Raw genomic sequence first — 17,977 nt, 5'->3', positions numbered from 1 at the left:
CTATGTTATTATCACGCTCTGATTATGACCCTTATACAATGTGTCGACCATGTGTCGAACACTCTCGGCGGAAGCGTTCAGCTGGAATCAGGAGAAAGGACAAATAAAGTTTTTAATTGTCCTCAATACCTGGTATACCAATGGATTTAAGAAAGGAACCGAGTTTTTATTGTAACTGGTCTGTGACTCACGGCCCAGATAGCCTAGCTCAAAACGTGTTGCCACTAAAATGACCGAACTATCCCAGGATAAATAAACATGTACAATGCTCTAGATCCCGAGAATTAATTCAATGTATTTATATTAAGTTCCAGTTTAATAGCACAGTAGATGTTTGGATGATTAAGGGGTTGGACAGGCTAGATGCAGGAAGGTTGTTCCCGATGTTGGGGAAGTCCAGAACAAGGGGTCAAAGTTTAAGGATAAGGGGGAAATCTTTTAGGACCGAGATGAGAAAAACATTTTTCACACAGAGAGTGGTGAATCTCTGGAATTCTCTGCCACAGAAGGTAGTTGAGGCCAGTTCATTGGCTATATTTAAGAGGGAGTTAGATGTGGCCCTTGTGGCTAAAGGGATCAGGGGGGTATGGAGAGAAGGCAGGTACAGGATACTGAGTTGGATGATCAGCCATGATCATATTGAATGGCGGTGCAGGCTCGAAGGGCCGAATGGCCTACTCCTGCACCCATTTTCTATGTTTCTATGTTTATATGATCAAAGGTTTCGATAAATATCCCCAGTCTACTTTATTTTTAGAGCAAAATTCGTTCATTGAATCTTCTTCCAATGGCAAATAGGATTAATCGCCAGAACAAAAGGTTAGCTATTCCGGTTAGGTTGAGGGTGCATGAAGGTATCAAGCTTTTAATGTTATATTGATATGAAATCCTTTCTCTGCGCTTAAGCACGAAAAGCTGGGCCAAATATCCGGTCTGAAATATGAGGCAGATTTGTCCCGTCTTTGGCATTATTCCTCCACAACCCCAATTGATCGTTGGTGCAACACACTGGACAAGAAGCTGCCTGCAAACAATTTGTTATGCAACCCATACATTCCATTGCACGATTTGAATCCCATATCACTTTGCAGCTTGCAATTAAATTCTGTCCTTAAGTGGTAATGCACATAAAGCATTTATTTCAATAGATCACTTTGAAACACATTTAAAGTATTCCTGTAGTTATGTCGGTATCAAGTGGACTATTACAAACTAAAGGGAAAGTTATCAAGTAGGAGTATATTTCCCGTATAAATTTCTAACGTTGATGTTCAATAACTGGTAGACCAGATTAGTGTGGAAACGCTAGGATTAGATATGTTATATTTATGAAAGAATGTGGAGCCCTTTGGTTAGGATGTAGAATCAATCAAGGTCTCATTGAGTGGAATAGTTGGTTTAATAATCTAAAGTACCTCGTCCCACTTCTTTCACATTAGTTGGGGCAATATTCCTTGCCAGTCAAAGAATATTGCCAATTGTTATCAAGTGTTCTCAAGAATATAATCAAGTGTTACTTTTAATGAGCGATACCAGCGTAGACAGAATTGCCAAAAGTGTTAACGACATCAGGGCAACTACACAAAAGTTTCGTTTAGTTTAGAAATACAGCGTGGAAACAGGCCCTTCGGCATACCGAGTCCGCGCCGACCAGCGATCACTCGTATATTAGGTCTATCTTGCACACCAGGGACAATTTCAGAAGCCAATTAACCTACAAACCTGCAGGTCCTTCGAATGTGGGAGGAAACAAGAGCACCCGGAGAAATCCCACGCGGTTACCAACGTACAAACTCCGCACAGACAGCAACGGTTGTCACTCAGGATCGAACCCGGGTCTCAGACGCTGTGAGGTAGCAACTATATTCCTGCGCCACTATGCCAGCGCTACGCCGCCCAGTTTCAACAGAGCCTGCACTTGTAACTCCGACGGTTAATGTGCCTCGTGTGGAGCAGCACAGAAATCATTATTAGTTGGCTGAAGACAGTTACTGTCCGATCATTTCTTTTTGAAAGTGTTGACATGGGGGTTTGTTGTTGATATAACAATGTAATAAAAATCAGGATGGGCACCCGCCAACATCCTATTGCCCCCACGTCAAAGAAGGCACTTCGAAGTTGTTGTTGAATATGGGAGAATTAAATAACGTCATATTGCAAGCCAGCAAGTATTATTCTATGGATAATTGGGAGCGAGAAAAACAATGATCATCTATTTTATAATACTGATGGCGAATCATAGAATATCTGCCGCACAGGAGGCCATTTATCCATCTCCGTCACTTAGCTTGAAATCGGTAATGGTCTGTGGAAGTGCACCACATGATCCGTTTGTTTCTCCAACACACACTGTTTAAAAAACATATATTGAGTATTTCCTTCCCCAGTACATGGCCTTACATTCCACTGGTTTAAATTTCCTCTGTTACTTTTCTATCTAACAGAACGGCAATCTAATGTACCCTTCTCGGTGTCAGACACACGGCCAACTTTACATCATTTAGAAATCTCTACATTTCACCCTGATTTGAAAGTGAACGGAAACATCGTTTCCGTTATAAAAAAAACTACCTGTTTATTTCTGCCTCGCATTAATGTAGGCTATGACTAACCAGGAAAGGGGATTTTGCAGATATATTTTGTCATCTTGGTGTTATGAAAGACAGTGATTTTCCCCCCGTGCATTGCGCCAAGATTTAATCTTGCCTATGGGATCTTATGGGCGGGGTGGCGTGATAGGTTTATCATTCAAAAATACACAAAGTGCTGGAGTTACTCAGCGGATCAAGCAGCATCTCTGGAGAACTAGGATAAGTAACGTGTCGGGTCGAGACCTCAGTATTATAGCGCAATAAACACATAAGCAGTGTCATATTGCTTTGTCCTTAATATGCTTTGGCGTACGATGTTTATTAAGATTTCCTCCAAATGCGTGACGTTTGCTCACACATTTTCAGTTCCTTTTTAAAACTTGGCAAATTGTCAACGTACTTTCTTCAGTGCAATTACAGTTCATGATTTGAAACACTCAGCAAAGTTTCTGCTTTATAATCGCTATGGCAGCAAAGCAGAAGCAAGAGGAACATTTTACTTCACTTATAACGGGAACGTACAGCTGTTGCACTCATATTCGTAGGCGCCAGTCAATCAGACCGAATGGCCCTCGAAAACCCTTCCAACGACGCCTTGCAGAATTTATCCATTTGTGACAGCGAAAACTCTGTATTATTCAAAACCGGTAATTATTTTGTCAATTGTATTTTGTCACTCGCAGTGTGAAATTATATACTGCTTCATTTCAATTAATTTCAATGTACATTCAGGCTCAGAATGGACTCGATTGTCGAAACCGAGGAAAGGGGAAATCATTGGGAGGGTCACTGTCACGTTGTGTCTGATTGGCCTGGGAGTACTCACAGTACTGTCCATTATTGCATGTAAGTATTGTTCTTCTGACAGTTATACATGTCCCTCTGCGATATAAAGCAGGCAGCACGGTGCGGGCGATCAGTTATACGCCCCGACAATAATTAATCGATGTCAACAGAACCTACCCCAATCGACGCCCGATACTACACTATCCGCTTGGCGATACCCCACCCCATCGAACTATTGTCTATCCATATTTCTGCATAACTTGCTGCCAGTCTACTTTCTGCCAAGCACAAATCCCACCAGCTCTGCGGTATATTTAACCCATCCAAATTGTCTGTTTACCACGTTCCGATGGGTAATGTTTCTGTTCTCGGGAGGTGTGACATAGGAAGCAATAGGCTCTCTGTCAGATAAACCACGTTCACGCTCTCTAACACGAGGAAACGCGCCCAGCTTGTCTATACAGATCATTGAAAGCGAATGTTGGCAAATCGCTTTCGAATTTGAATGGACGGGGCGATCAAAGGTATCGGTTAAACTGTGTGGCTGTTACTGTACGCTCTGCTCTATCCGTGTGGTAGTAAACACTGCACACCAACGGTGTTGGCTTGGGATATTTGGGGAACATTACGTTCTCCAGTGGATTCAATCAGTTCTCCGTTTGAGAACTTCTACGAGAATTATTGGCTGCTGTTCACATAGTCCAGCGCTGCGGAAAAAATCATGTAGCGTAGATGCGTTCATGGCACAGCCTTTTTAATAAGGTGATTACTCTGACCTGAACATTTCAGAGAGGACTTCTAGTAGACCATGGAATTGGAGTAGAATTGGGCCATTCGTCCCGTCGAATCTGCTAGATCAGATCAGGGCGGCACAGTGGCGCAGCGGTGGAGTTGCTGCCTTACAGCGCCAGAGAGCCGAGTTCGATCCCGACTACGGAGGCTGTCTGTACGTAGTTTGTACGTTCTCCCCGTGACCCGCGTGGGTTTTCTCCGAGATCTTCGGTCTCCTCCCACACTCCAAAAACGTACAGGTTTGTAGGTTAATTGGCTTGGTAAATGTAAAAAATGTCCTTAATGTGTGTAGGATAGTGTTGATGTGCGGGGTTGGCTCGTCGGCGCGGACTCAGTGGGCCTGTACCGTGCTGCATCTCTAAACTAAACTAAACTAAACTAAAAAGCTGATTATCTTTTCTCCCTCAGTCCCATTCCTCTGCCTTCTCCCCGTTACCTTTGACGCCCTTATTCATCAATAACCTACCAATCTTTGCATTAAAAATACCTAACGACGTGGCCTCCATCGCTGTTCTGGCTATGGAAATTCCTCAACATCTCTATTCTAGATACGCCTTCATATTCAGAGGCTGTGTCCTCTGGTCCCAGACTTTCCCACTACTTGAAACATCCTCTCTGCATCCACTCTATCTTGGTTTTTCAGTATTCGTTTGGCTTAAATGATTTGTTTTGCTAAGGATTTGATTTTGTTCTCTGCCGACTGAGTCACCCCACCACCTCTACTTAGAGAGGGAAAGAGGTGGCGGTGGGAATGGCTTTCGGCGCGGTTTTTTGGGGGGCAATTATGTTACATCAGCGAGGACTAATACACTAGAGCTGGTGATAAAATCAAGCTGCACCAACAGACCAAGGGACGTTACATGTGTCTGTCAATGTGACACTGGACGCGGGGCAAAGACGTTACTAGTTTCTCTCAAGGTGACCCTGGCTTTCAACGTTCATGGAAGTCGGCTCTTTCCACTTTGCTCCATTCATCTCATAATTGGCATTGCAGTCCAAGCGGCGCCTCTGACGATCTCTTACACACGGGCTAACATTACATCGATTTGCCCGAGGCAAACGGGAGAGTTTTCATGAACCATCGGCGCCTCCTTAACGCAAGCTTTCACCGAGTGCATGAATATTGCGTCTGAATGTGAATCCAGCCGCTTTTCTGAAGGTTACAATGCGTTCTATGCATTTTACGTGCACTATCAAGGAAAATTCAAAATCCATTTCGTTTGCCACATTTGGTACATCTGCACGAGCTGCTGCCTTGCAACGCCAGAGATCCGCGTTCGAAATAACCTTGGATGCTGTCAATGTGGACGTTGCACGTTCTCCTTGTAACCGCGTTAGTTTCCTCTGGGTACTCCGGTTTATTTCCACAGCCTGCATCGCACGCTCATTTGGGCGCTGTAAATTACCCCTAGTGTTTAGGGAATGGATGCGAAAGTGTTATAACATAGACCTTGTGTGTACGGGTGATCGATGATCGGCATGGGCTAGGTGGGCCGAAGGGGCTGTTTCCATGCAGTATCATTCAAACTATTAATTCATTACCTGATACCATGAATTGTGCAGAATCCATTATCCAGCTTCAGGTGTGACCCGCAATAAAAAGGTACCTGTTGATACTTGCGACTTGGCAAACGCCAACCGCTTCTTGAAACACCAATCGATTCATCTACTTCCCACTTGCATCATAGAAACATAGAAACTAGGTGCAGGAGTAGGCTATTCGGCCCTTCGAGCCTGCACCGCCATTCAATATGATCACGGCTGATCATCCAACTCAGTATCCTGTACCTGCCTTCTCTCCATACCCCCTGATCCCTTTAGCCACAAGGGTCACATCTAACTCCCTCTTAAATATAGCCAATGAACTGGTCCTCAACTGCCCTCTGTGGCAGAGAATTCCAGAGATTCACCACTCTCTGTGTGAAAAATGTTTTCCTCATCTCGGTCCTAAAAGATTTCCCCCTTATCCTTAAACCGTGATCCCTTGTTCTGGACTTCCCCAACATCGGGGACAATCTTCCTGCATCTAGCCTATCCAACCCCTTAAGAATTTTGTACGTTTCTATAAGATCCCCCCTCAATCTTCTAAATTCTAGCGGGTACAAGCCGAGTCTATCCAGTCTTTCTTCATATGAAAGTCCTGACATCCCAGGAATCAGTCTGGTGAACCTTCTCTGTACTCCCTCTATGGCAAGTATGTCTTTCCTCAGATTAGGAGACCAAAACTGTACGCAATACTCCAGATGTGGTCTCACCAAGACCCTGTACAACTGCAGTAGAACCTCCCTGCTCCTATACTCAAATCCTTTTGCTATGAATGCGAACATACCATTCTCTTTCTTCACTGCCTGCTGCACCTACATGCCTACCTTCAATGATTGGTGTACCATGACACCCAGGTCTCGAATATAAATATCCACCAGAAGGTGGACACTTTAATTGAACTGTCTAAATGTAATCATTGTGTAAATTTGTTAACTATTCAACCTCAAGGAACAGAGGCAGAACATGCTGGACATCTCACCAATCAGGGCAGCATCTGTGGAGAATTGATGTTTCACATGTGATAACATATCATCAAGGTGAAAGAATAACTCCGGATCCCTCTGGCCAGCTATGATATTTTTCAAACCGTCGTTTTCGGAGCTACGGTGGCGATAGTACCCGTCCTCCCCAGCTCACCAGCGCTCGGCCGCTGCTTACGAACGGGTGGTTGGTTGGTGGACCGAGGGGACGGGCGCCAGTGACGGCTCCTGTGTGGCTGTTCTTGGCATCAGATGGAACTTTGCGATATTGAACCCAAGAAGAACACATTCCATTTAACACGTTGATATCCACTTTACGAATATTCTGTCACGCCTACCGGCCCAGCTGCGGTGCCTTTATCGCCGTCAATAGAATAGAAAACCTCGTCTTCAAAAGAATGCCATTATTAGCCCGTCACGGGTCCGGGCTAAGCCTGTTACTTTCAGCTTCATTATTATGGAACGCAAAGTGGAAATTTCAAATGCCTCACCAGACCATTTATTTCGATGGAAAAATCCACCTCCACTGTCTTCTTCTGACAGTAAAACCGCGTGCTTTCATTATAACCGGCTGTAGATTCGTCGGATGCACTCAGAGAACTCTCAAACTGCTATGTTGTACTTCCTGTATTCGTTCAATGGTAAAGCTGAACAGTTATTTACTTCTGATTGTAAGCAGGTTTTGTTTCTGAAATATAACACACTTTTCAATATGTAGATATGAAGATTTCTGTTGATGTTAAAGAACTTCAAGATTCATTTAAAAGCGTCAATGGACAAAGCACACGCCAAGGAAATGGTATGTGAGTAGCTACCACAAGGAACAACAAATGTATCTTTCGTTCCTGGCTCTTCGCTATTCCATATGTTTACCTCCTTTCTAAAATGTAGTCACATCAGTGTCAATGAAACCAAATTCTGGAAGCACTCTACAATCAGGAGTCGGGTTCTATGCCCATTTAAACAGCTATTACGGATACATGGAGCGTTTGCTTGTTTGACTAGATATAAGGTCATAAGGTCACCGGTAATAAGGGCAGAATTAGGTCATTCGGCCCATCATATCTATCCCGCCATTCAATCATGGCTGATTTATCTTTTCTTCCTAACCCAATTCTCTTGCCTTCTCCCCATAACTCCTGACACCCGTACTGATCAAGAATCTATCTATTTCTGCCTTAAAAATATCAATTGACAGTGCCTCCACAGCGTTCTATGGCAAAGAATTCCATAGATTCATCACCCTCTGACTAAAGAAATTCATTCTCATCTCCTTCCTAAAGTAACGTCCTTTAATTCTGAGGCTATGACCTCCAGGCCTAGACTCTCCCACTAGCAGTTGAGTGGATGAGTGGTTGAGCGAATAACAAGTGGTTCACCACTGATATTGGCGCTAGAGAGTCAACATGATATGTAATTTATATAAATAATTTAGATGAAGGCACGGTTGGTTTTGATGTACAGTCTCTGTTGTACATATTTACATCCTTCCTGTGTGATGGAAGCAATGTGATGGAAGCAATTTAAAGATGAACTGGACCAACATTTGGAAAGATGGGTTGCCGTATGAAAAGGATACCAACGCTTTCCTATATAGTCTTCCGACGCTTTCCTCTCCAGTAATTTAAAAATGATTGTCCAGCATTGGGACATTATTTTGATTCCCTGTTGTAAACAGGGATGCACACAATTGTTGTGATACTAATCCATTATCACCACCATATTGGGACAAATTAGGACATTTCCCCAGAGTCACCAAATGTCAAATTCTGTCTGTAATTCGACTTTGGGTAGTTCCAATTTTGTTACATGCCGTTCACTATCTAATCACAACAACTATAATTACCACCTCATTTACTGTCACCCTGTAACATTAACTTTGTAAATGATGGCGGCTGCAAATTATTTATTTAGTATCTTATCAATACCCTCTGCCCCTGAGTAGAGATAGGGTTTTTAGACCCTAAGTTATCAATTGCTCCTTGAATACAATTTTATTATGTAACGTATATAAAATAAATTTGGATTTCCTTTACACTATTCCCTGACCTATTTTAATATTCTCTCTGACCCCGTTATTGTCGCCTTATACTTTTTGTATTCATCTATACCTTCCACAGAGTCAGACATTTAATGTTTATGATAACGTTCTCTTCAGATGTAATCCCTTTACCTTTTGTCATCCCACGAGCTCCAAAATATATCAAATATCCTCTTTGAAAATATGATGTCGTTCAATTAAAGTTGTAGCTCATTTTATTTTTATTCTAAGATTTCCTGGTAAGATCCCTGCACTAAAGTGAATGTGCAGTATATAAGATGCAATATGCTGGAAAATGCTTGTATGACCAGGTAGATTCACAAACAGAGTAGAATGCTGAACGTCATTAATAGTGGCATGTATTAAAAGATAATGAACTTATGACAGGTCAGCCGAATTAAAAGATCACTATCGTCTGTTTTGGGCACGATTCTCTGTTTACTAAAAGTAAAACTCAAAGTGCTGGGGTAACTCCGCGGGTTAGGCAGCATTCCTGGGGGCCATAGATTGGCGACGTTTGGGCTCGGACCCGAAATGTCGCCTGTCCATATCCACCAGTGATGCTGCCTGACGCGCTGAGTTACTCCAGCACTTTGTGTTATTCAAGTTTCCAGCATCTATAGATCCTTGTGTCTCCGATTCACCAAAGGTGATGTCAAGAGTGGGATGTTAATACTATGAGTGCCGAGGCTGCGGAACCTGGAGAAACATTGTTTTTCAAGGAATTAAACCACATATTGTTAAATATTTTGCCTGAGTGGATCATCCAACTCATGCGGAATTGACTGCTTGCAGAAATGGAGTAATCAGCATGACTTTTAACACAGGGTTGGGGAATACCTCTCCATGCGGAACGTGATTTCTGTGAATCCAATATTTCTAAGGGAATGGATAGATTAAAAGTGCACTGCATTTTGTCTGAAGTATTCAAAAGGTGTGAATTTTGGCTTTCTGGTGGCACTGGAATGGTGCCGAATCCGCGGCCAAATTTATGCTGCTCACTCTGTCACTGTTCTTGGCCCATATTTACAGACTTAAATGTGCCTCAATAAACCTTACATTGATTTGCCTTGCAAGTCTTCACAGCATGCGAAACTTCAAAATATCCACCAGGTGGCACTCTTTTCCTAATCTATTTGTAATACTAAAATTCTTCGTCTTGTGTGAGTGTGTGTGTGTGTGTGTGTGTGTGTGTGGTGTGTGTGTGTGTGTGTGTGTGTGTGTGTGTGTGTGTGTGTGTGTGTGTGTGTGTGTGTGGTGTGTGTGTGTGTGTGTGTGTGTGTGTGTGTGTGTGTGTGTGTGTGTGTGTGTGTGTGTGTGTGTGTGTGTGTGTGTGTGTGTGTGGGTGTGTGTGTGTGTGTGTGTGTGTGTGTGTGTGTGTGTGTGTGTGTGTGTGTGTGTGTGTGTGTGTGTGTGTGTGTGTGTGTGTGTGTGTGTGTGTGTGTGTGTGTGTGTGTGTGTGTGTGTGTGTGTGTGTGTGTGTGTGTGTGTGTGTGTGTGTGTGTGTGTGTGTGTGTGTGTGTGTGTTAATCAGGTTAATTTTCCTATTTTCCCATTTTCTTCCAAACACTGGGCCACGACCTTCCCATTTTCACACATTCTACTCACATTTTTCCCGTCGAGGCGATAAACATCTTCTTGTCGCATTCCCACCTATATTTCCGAACTTTTTAATAATTTAAAATTTTAAAAACAGCCCGAAAACTCACCCTTTTCGGGGAAAAAAAACCCCGAGTAACGTCACAATGCACCCGCAAGGCAGGACAGGACACTCAGGGAGGGAGGGGCACTCCAGTGCTCACGTGGTCACTTTGCCATTTGAGATCAATTTTGCAAACATCTGACAGGTCAGTCTGAAGATTTCAATGCCTACAAATGAAACAGCAATGCAAATTAGATGTGTAATCTGTCATTTGGCTGCAATTATTAAGTGAATGGATAGTTTTTCACTAATCCACTCTGGTTGAATTGTAAGAATTTTAATATTGAAATCAACAAATGATGATATTTTCAAGATATTCGGATTTCAGAGGAAGTTAATCAGTTAAAGGAGGCTGACAAACGCTTGAGTTCTGAACTGCAACAACTAAAAGTTAAAGACTAGAATCAATAATGAAAATTATTGCCATGTTCTGCCAGATCCTTCTTATTCCACCTGTGCCGCCTACAACAGGTCCAAAACTCCGCAGCGAGACTCCTGACGGGCACCCGAAAAAGGGACCACATCACCCCCTGGCTCCCTGTGCGGTTCCGTATAAACTGCAAGATCCTCCTCCATGTCTACAAAGCTCTCAATGGGCTTGCCCCCACCTACATAAAAAGTCTTCTCACCCACCACTCCACCTCCAGGCCCCTCAGATCGGCCGACTTGGGGTTGCTGAATATCCCACGGTCAAGGCATAAGCTCAGGGGCGACCGTGCCTTTGCGGTTGCAGCCCCTAGACTGTGGAACAGCATCCTCTTTCCCATCAGAACTGCCCCCTCCATCGACTCATTTAAGTCAAGACTAAAGACTTATCTATACTCCCAAGCCTTTCCTGACGTCCTCTGAGTGAGGGCTACATGTATATATGTATGTAGTTTGTTTTGTTGTGCTATTCTTTTAATAAATGTAAAGCACTTTGGCCTACAAGAGTTGTTTTTTAAATGTGCTATATAAATAAATATGACAACTTGACTTGACTATTCCAATGGTTCTCTGCCATCTCACCATCTACCCCAAACCCCACACATACCCATACTCTGAAACAGAGGACCTTCCTTCTTGTATTGATTTTGTGTTGACAAAGACTTGTATTTTTGCTAAGTAATTATAGGAGTTGAATCACACTCCGCTGTTGAACTTTTTCTAATGAGTAGGTGAAGGTATCATGAGCATTTGATGGCACTGTGCCTCTACTCGCAAGAGTTTATAAGAATGAGGGGGAACCTCAATGAAACGTACAGAATAGTGAAAGGCTTGGATAGAGTGGATGTGGAAAGGATGTTTCCATGAGTGGGAGAGTCTAGGACTAGAGGTCATAGCCTCAGAATTAAAAGACGCTCTTTTAGGAAAGATACGAGGAGGAATTTCTTTGGTGGTGAATCTTTGGAATCTTTACCACAGAAGTCTGTGGCAGCCAAGTCAGTGGATATATTTAAGGCAGAGATTGATAGATTCTTGGGTGTCAGAGATTATGGGGAGAATGCAGGAGAACGGGGTTAGGAGGGAGAGATAGATCAGCCATGATTGAATGGCACAGTAGACTTGATGAACCAAATGGCCTAATTCTGCTCCTATCAATAAGATCTTATAATCTTATCATTCGGCTGCCACAGGGAATATGCCTTTAAGAACTGATGTCCTTTTCTGAATGCAAACCATTGGTAGTTGAGAAATAGGTGAGGCCCAGCTGGAATTTGCATGGACCCCCGTTCAGTGATTGCTTCAGGGTGTAAACCACTGTTAATCATAGGCTCCGATTGCATTGTTACCATTTTTTTAAAAGACCTAAATATACCATGCTGTTAAATCCATCTGGGTTTTAGTGGCCAAAAATGATTGCATTGTAGGGCAACGTTTATTTTCAACTACTTTTATTATTGTTAAACCGTCAAAGGTGATGTGAAGTAACCATGTTGATTAATAGACACAAAAAGCCAGAATAACTCAGCAGGACAGGCAGCATCTCATACAGCAGAGGACAGACATTGCTCTAGGTTCCCAGCATAACAAAACACAATCTAAACAGAAGACTTATTAAAATTTACCTTCATTCACTCAGCAAACTATTTAGCTTGTGAAATAACTTTACAATCCATTTTGTGTTTAGATTTACAGCTCGGTGATCACATTAACCAAATGCAAACTCTTATGGATGCCCTAAACATGTCAACTCTCTCTGAGCTACAAAACCTTAAAGAAGAAGGTATGTAATTCCTCCTTAATGAAATCACTTGCAGCAAAGCGTTTCATTGAAATTTGGTGTGAAAAGGCAACAGGGGAAGAATTTACACACGTAACATTTGAGAGTAAATTTGAATTAGAATTAGACATTGTGAGGGATGTGGTAACAAAGGCCGTGACATTCCAAACGCAAACATTTCAAGGCATTTCTCAAGGAGTTTACAATCATCAAGGAGGGAGGAAATGTTGGGAAACAAAGAGGATTAGCGTACAGATAGTTTGAAGAAGAATTGTTGGAATACAGAGATCTTAGAGGCTTCCAGAGATTGTCAAAAAAAGACTGCAAAAGTGGGACATTAGTGCAGTGCAAAACACAATTAGAAAACAATTGTGGCCCATAGTGTTCCATTATTGCAGTAGGATCAGAGTTGTGCGGGCAGTTCAAGAATCTGACCAGGCCAGTCAGAATACTTTCTGCAATGCATCCGTAGAAGTTTGTTAGACTATTCAGTGACATGCCAAATCTCTTTAAACATCTAAGAAAGTAGATATGCTGGCATGTCTTCTTCATAATAATATCTATGTGCTGGGCCCAGGACAGGTTATCCGAGAAGGCGATGCCCATGACTTTGAAGCTGCTACCTCTCTCCACAAATGAAAACTGGTATGTGGCCCCCCAGCTTCCGCTTTCTGAAGTGGGCAGGGTTTAAGCAACATAAAAGGATGACAATTTTCGGAATGGAGCAGTGTTGAATGGGGAACAAAATGTAGAAATGGATTTATGGCACATGATTTCCATGAGAATACAGACGGTAACGTTTCAGTAGAGCTCAAGTTCATGTGAAAGATAAAGTGCCGGAAGAACAACGAGTCGGGCAGCATTTGTAGAGGGAATGGAAAGAGGACATTTCAGATCAGGATCCCTTTCCAGAATCAAGTTTATGTTGGAGATGGAAGATGAGAGGCCAAACAAGTTCAGTCACACCCAGAGATGAGCTAGAGATCCTTTCCTAGCAATATTATAAAGTAGGATTTATAGTAATGGTCCAGTCATACAATTAAAACCTGATAATTTTATACTGGAGAGCCAAAGGGTAAATTGCTGGGGTATACCTTTCCTCATGGCAGATTCCATCCAATTGACCAACAGTGTCCATTTTGTGATTTTTCTTTACTGTCCAGGTTTCCATATCTCAGAGAATCTAAACGTGATGATTGTGTCTCTAAATAATGTTAATTCTTCACTTCTATCCAAATTTCAAAGAATGGAAAAAAAAGGTAGGAGATTCAATATTTTATGAAATAATTTAAGAAAAAAATTCAAACTGCTTCAAAAATTATTCCGATGGCACAATTGTGACAATGAAATGAATCTATGTTTTTTTTTTCACATTTACACATGAAGAAAAACACCCATATTTTACATTGGAAGGAATGCATATAATCGTGCATCTGCCAGAAAAATGATCATTGGAAAGCTCTGATGCACAGTAATTCTGGCAGATACATTAATAATAATATATTAATTAATAAACTTTATTACGGACTCGAGGTCCAGACAAGGGGCAACATTACATAAAAATGCATTGCATATTCAAAAATATCATGAAGTACATATAAAATCTCAGTATATCACTTATAAAAGCATCATAAATTATATATTTAAAAAAAACACAATACATGAATTAAAAATCCAGATTAAAAGAATGATCAATGTCCTACAGCGGGACAACGATACCAGTGTCTCCACAGCTGGGATTCATAGCGTGTAGTGCTAACCCTTATGTTTGACAAAGCCACAATAATTACATTTTTAGAGTCATTTATCCTGCCAATGAATTTATATATATGATTTCTTAGGATAGCTTCTAAAGCACTGACTCCTGCAGCCACAAACATGTTACTAGCACTACGCCATCTAGGTATCCTCTAGGTTCTCATGGCATCGTTAAATGACACCTTTAGTCTCTGCAAGCTTGTCTTTCCATAGTTCGGCCACAGGTGCGCAGTGTAGAGTGGTGTGCAGTATGCTCTAAATAGCGACATCTTCACCACATCTGCACACGCACCAAATTTACGTAAGAGAATATTTGCCTGTACATACAGCATGCGTCGTTGCCTATAAATATCCTCATCATCTGTCATTTGTTCTGTAATAAAATGCCCTAGATATTTTACCTTATTACAGACACTAAGATTGTTGTCAGCCAATTTAAAATCGGGAAATTTTAGACATTTATCCTCTTTGGTTCTACAGATCATAACAGCACTCTTACTGGCATTATATTTAATATCATGTTCCACACCATGTGCAGAACATATAGTAAGGAGCTGCTGGAGACCAGCACTAGATGGACTAAAGACCACAAGATCATCTGCATACATAATATGGGTCACTAAAATATTACCAATCATGCACCCAGTATTACAGGCTTTCAATTGTTTGGACAGATCATTAATATATAGATTAAAAAATAAAAATGTAAATTGCCTTTGTAATTACATTTTATTAGTATTAAATTAACTGTTTAAAATAAACATTGAACAATAACAAAAGCACAATAATTTATTTGTAATTGGGTAGAAACTTCCTGAGATTTGAAGAGATGTGGGACACACCTCTGACCCAAATGCATCTGTTTTATACTTTAATTTCAAGATGAACTATACCATCCTAAACTAGAATTGACACAGTGCTTGCCAATTGTAATCATAGCACATTGTGGTGAGAACAAATACAATCAGAACATTGGAGATCCTAAGGAACAGCAGATGCTGGAATCTTGAGCCAAATGTAAAGTACTGGAGGATTTCAGTGGATCAGGCAGCAAGGGTCGCAGCCTGAAACGTCCCAAAATGTGATCTATGTCCCTCTTTTCCTGACACATGGATATGCCAGGAATAGAGGGATATGGATCACGTGATGGCAGACAGGCTTAGTTTAACCTGCTAAAGGGATGGACAATGTGTGCAAAGGGGCCTGTTTCTGTGCTGTACTATTTTATTTAATTATATTCATAATAAAACATTATTTAGCAATTGTAGAAATACAACATGCAACCTGGTTTCATGATAAATGTTAACATAATATGATGACAAGCTACAAATAATACTCAAAGCTTTCATATTTAAAAATAATGTAATAGACTTTTATAGAAAAATCATGCATTAGAACAATTAACTTGATATCAGGGAGTTTTAGGAGATCATACCCAAGTGAATTAGAATCAAAATGCAATAAAAAGGAACTGCAGATACTGGTTTATACTAAACATAGACACAAAATTATGGAGGAACGCAGCAGGTCAGGCAACATCTCCGGGGGAAATGGGTAGTTGACATTTCAGGTCGGGAACCTTCTTCAGACTGATTGTAGGGAGTGTATGAGCCTCAAGTGCACACTTACACTTACATGAGTGCAGAAGGAAGTCTTCCTCCAGCACATTGCGGCAAGCAGCAAGCCCAGAGGTTACATTAACATAGAAAATAGGTGCAGGAGGGGGCCATTTGACCCTTCGAGCCAGCACCGCCATTCATTGTGATCATGGCTGATCATCCACTATCAATAACCCGTGCCTGCCTTCTCCCCATATTCCTTGATTCCACTAGCCCCTAGAGCCCTATCTAACCATCTCCTAAATCCATCCAGTGACTTGGCCTCCACTGCCCTCTGTGGCAGGCAATTCCATAAATTCACAACTCTCTGGGTGAAAAAGTGTTTTCTCACCTCAGTCTTAAATGACCTCCCCTTTATTCTAAGACTGTGGCCCCTGGTTCTGGACTGACCCAACATTGGGGACATTTTTCCTGCATCTAGCTTGTCCAGTCCTTTTATAATTTTATATGTTTCTATAAGATATCCCCTCATCCTTCAAAACTCCAGTGAATACAAGCCTACTCTTTTCAATCTTTCCTAATATGACTGTCCCGCCATCCCAGTGATCAATCTCGTATTAAACCATTACATTCTTAATTTTTTAAAGTAAGAATTTCTAGTTCAACACATTCCCAATGGTAGATGTTCCTAGGAAATCAGCTCTCAGGGAGCCGAAGAAGCGTTATGCCATAAAACATTTAGATACAGGAGATAGAGGTAGCCGATCCAGTACTAATACCCCAATAGAGATTGTTGTAAATATATGGGAGGAGAAAAAAATGAGTTTTGGATGAAGAATTGCTGAATGGAATTAATTGGATAACTGTAACAAACTGACTCCAACACCATCTCTTCATTTGATTCTAAGTTTACCTGTGACTGAAGCTGTACCAGGCATTTATATTTTTTTAAACGTAACTTTTTCAGCTGTAACAGTTCTGGACAACATTCAAACAATGCAAGATTCCCTCTCACAGGTCGGATTGAATGTGCAGACTCTGAAGGAAGCTGGTGAGAGAAAAAAAACATTTACATTATAATAAAATAACGAGATGTGGCAAATATTTAAACATTGACTGTTCTGAATGTGATCTCTAATTCTATCATAAATAACTCATCATTCAGCCTGAAAGTTGTTACACAGATCTGTGCTTGTATTTGAAGGGCACAATTAGCCCTACTGACTCATGGCGACTCATGTTCCATTCTGATCTCTGATATTGCCTGCAGAGATTTGCATCTATTCCCCCAGTTTGTGGACTTTATCTGGGTGTTCTGGTTTCATCCCACCTGCCAAAGATGTGCTTGCTGGTTCGACAATTTCCCGCAGTATAGGTGTGTGGGAGGAGGAGTGGACTCCCCAAACGGAGAGTTGATGGGGATTTGCTTGTATTTGAAGGGCAAATTAGCCCTACTGACTTGAACTAAAGTTCCATTCTGATCTTGATAATTGCCTGCAGAGATTTGCATCTATTCCCCCAGTTTGTGGACTTTATCTGGGTGTTCTGGTTTCATCCCACCTGCCAAAGATGTGCTTGCTGGTTCGACAATTTCCCGCAGTATAGGTGTGTGGGAGGAGGAGTGGATTGGGAGATGGAGAGTTGATGGGGATTTGAGTGGAAAAAATGAGGTTACTGTTGAATTAAAGTATACAGATATTTGATAATCATGGTGGGCTGAAGGGCCTGTTGCCTTGCTGTGTGAGGCATTAGTTTATCCAGCACATAAACAGGCCTTATGGCCCATCAAGTCTGCACTCCATCAACAACTTACACTAACCACCTTACATTCATTTCATTTTTATTTTCCCCATATTCCCCATCCTCCCTCAAAAACTACCATTCACCTCCACATTAGGAGCAATTTACTGTGGCCAATTAACCTACCAACCCAAACAATTGTGGGGTGTGGGAGAAAACCAGAGCACCAAGAGGAGACCATTGTTGTCATAGTGCAAACCCCACACTGACAGTACCTGAA

The 17,977-nt window shown here is 41.6% G+C and overlaps 1 protein-coding gene across 2 annotated transcripts in view; it reads left to right on the top strand.

Moving 5' to 3' along the window:
* Window positions 1-1,206: 1,206 nt before the first annotated feature.
* The window catches only part of LOC129709060 (C-type lectin domain family 10 member A-like), a 29,283-nt gene continuing 12,512 nt past the window's right edge, over window positions 1,207-17,977 (top strand). Inside the window, exons 1-6 of one of the 2 annotated variants that reach the window (XM_055655160.1) lie at window positions 1,207-3,238; window positions 3,324-3,437; window positions 7,413-7,493; window positions 12,548-12,643; window positions 13,804-13,899; window positions 16,925-17,008. In XM_055655160.1, the coding sequence (XP_055511135.1) occupies window positions 3,157-3,238; window positions 3,324-3,437; window positions 7,413-7,493; window positions 12,548-12,643; window positions 13,804-13,899; window positions 16,925-17,008 (553 nt within the window). In that variant the 5' untranslated portion in view covers window positions 1,207-3,156. The remainder of the gene's footprint in view (window positions 3,239-3,323; window positions 3,438-7,412; window positions 7,494-12,547; window positions 12,644-13,803; window positions 13,900-16,924; window positions 17,009-17,977) is intronic. The other variant, XM_055655161.1, reaches the window with a different exon arrangement.

The sequence above is a fragment of the Leucoraja erinacea genome, chromosome 25 (genome assembly GCF_028641065.1).
Source record: "Leucoraja erinacea ecotype New England chromosome 25, Leri_hhj_1, whole genome shotgun sequence".
NCBI classification, from domain to species: domain Eukaryota; kingdom Metazoa; phylum Chordata; class Chondrichthyes; order Rajiformes; family Rajidae; genus Leucoraja; species Leucoraja erinaceus.
The sequence above is the reverse complement of the archived record's forward strand: the minus strand, read 5'-3'. Positions and strand labels throughout refer to the sequence as shown.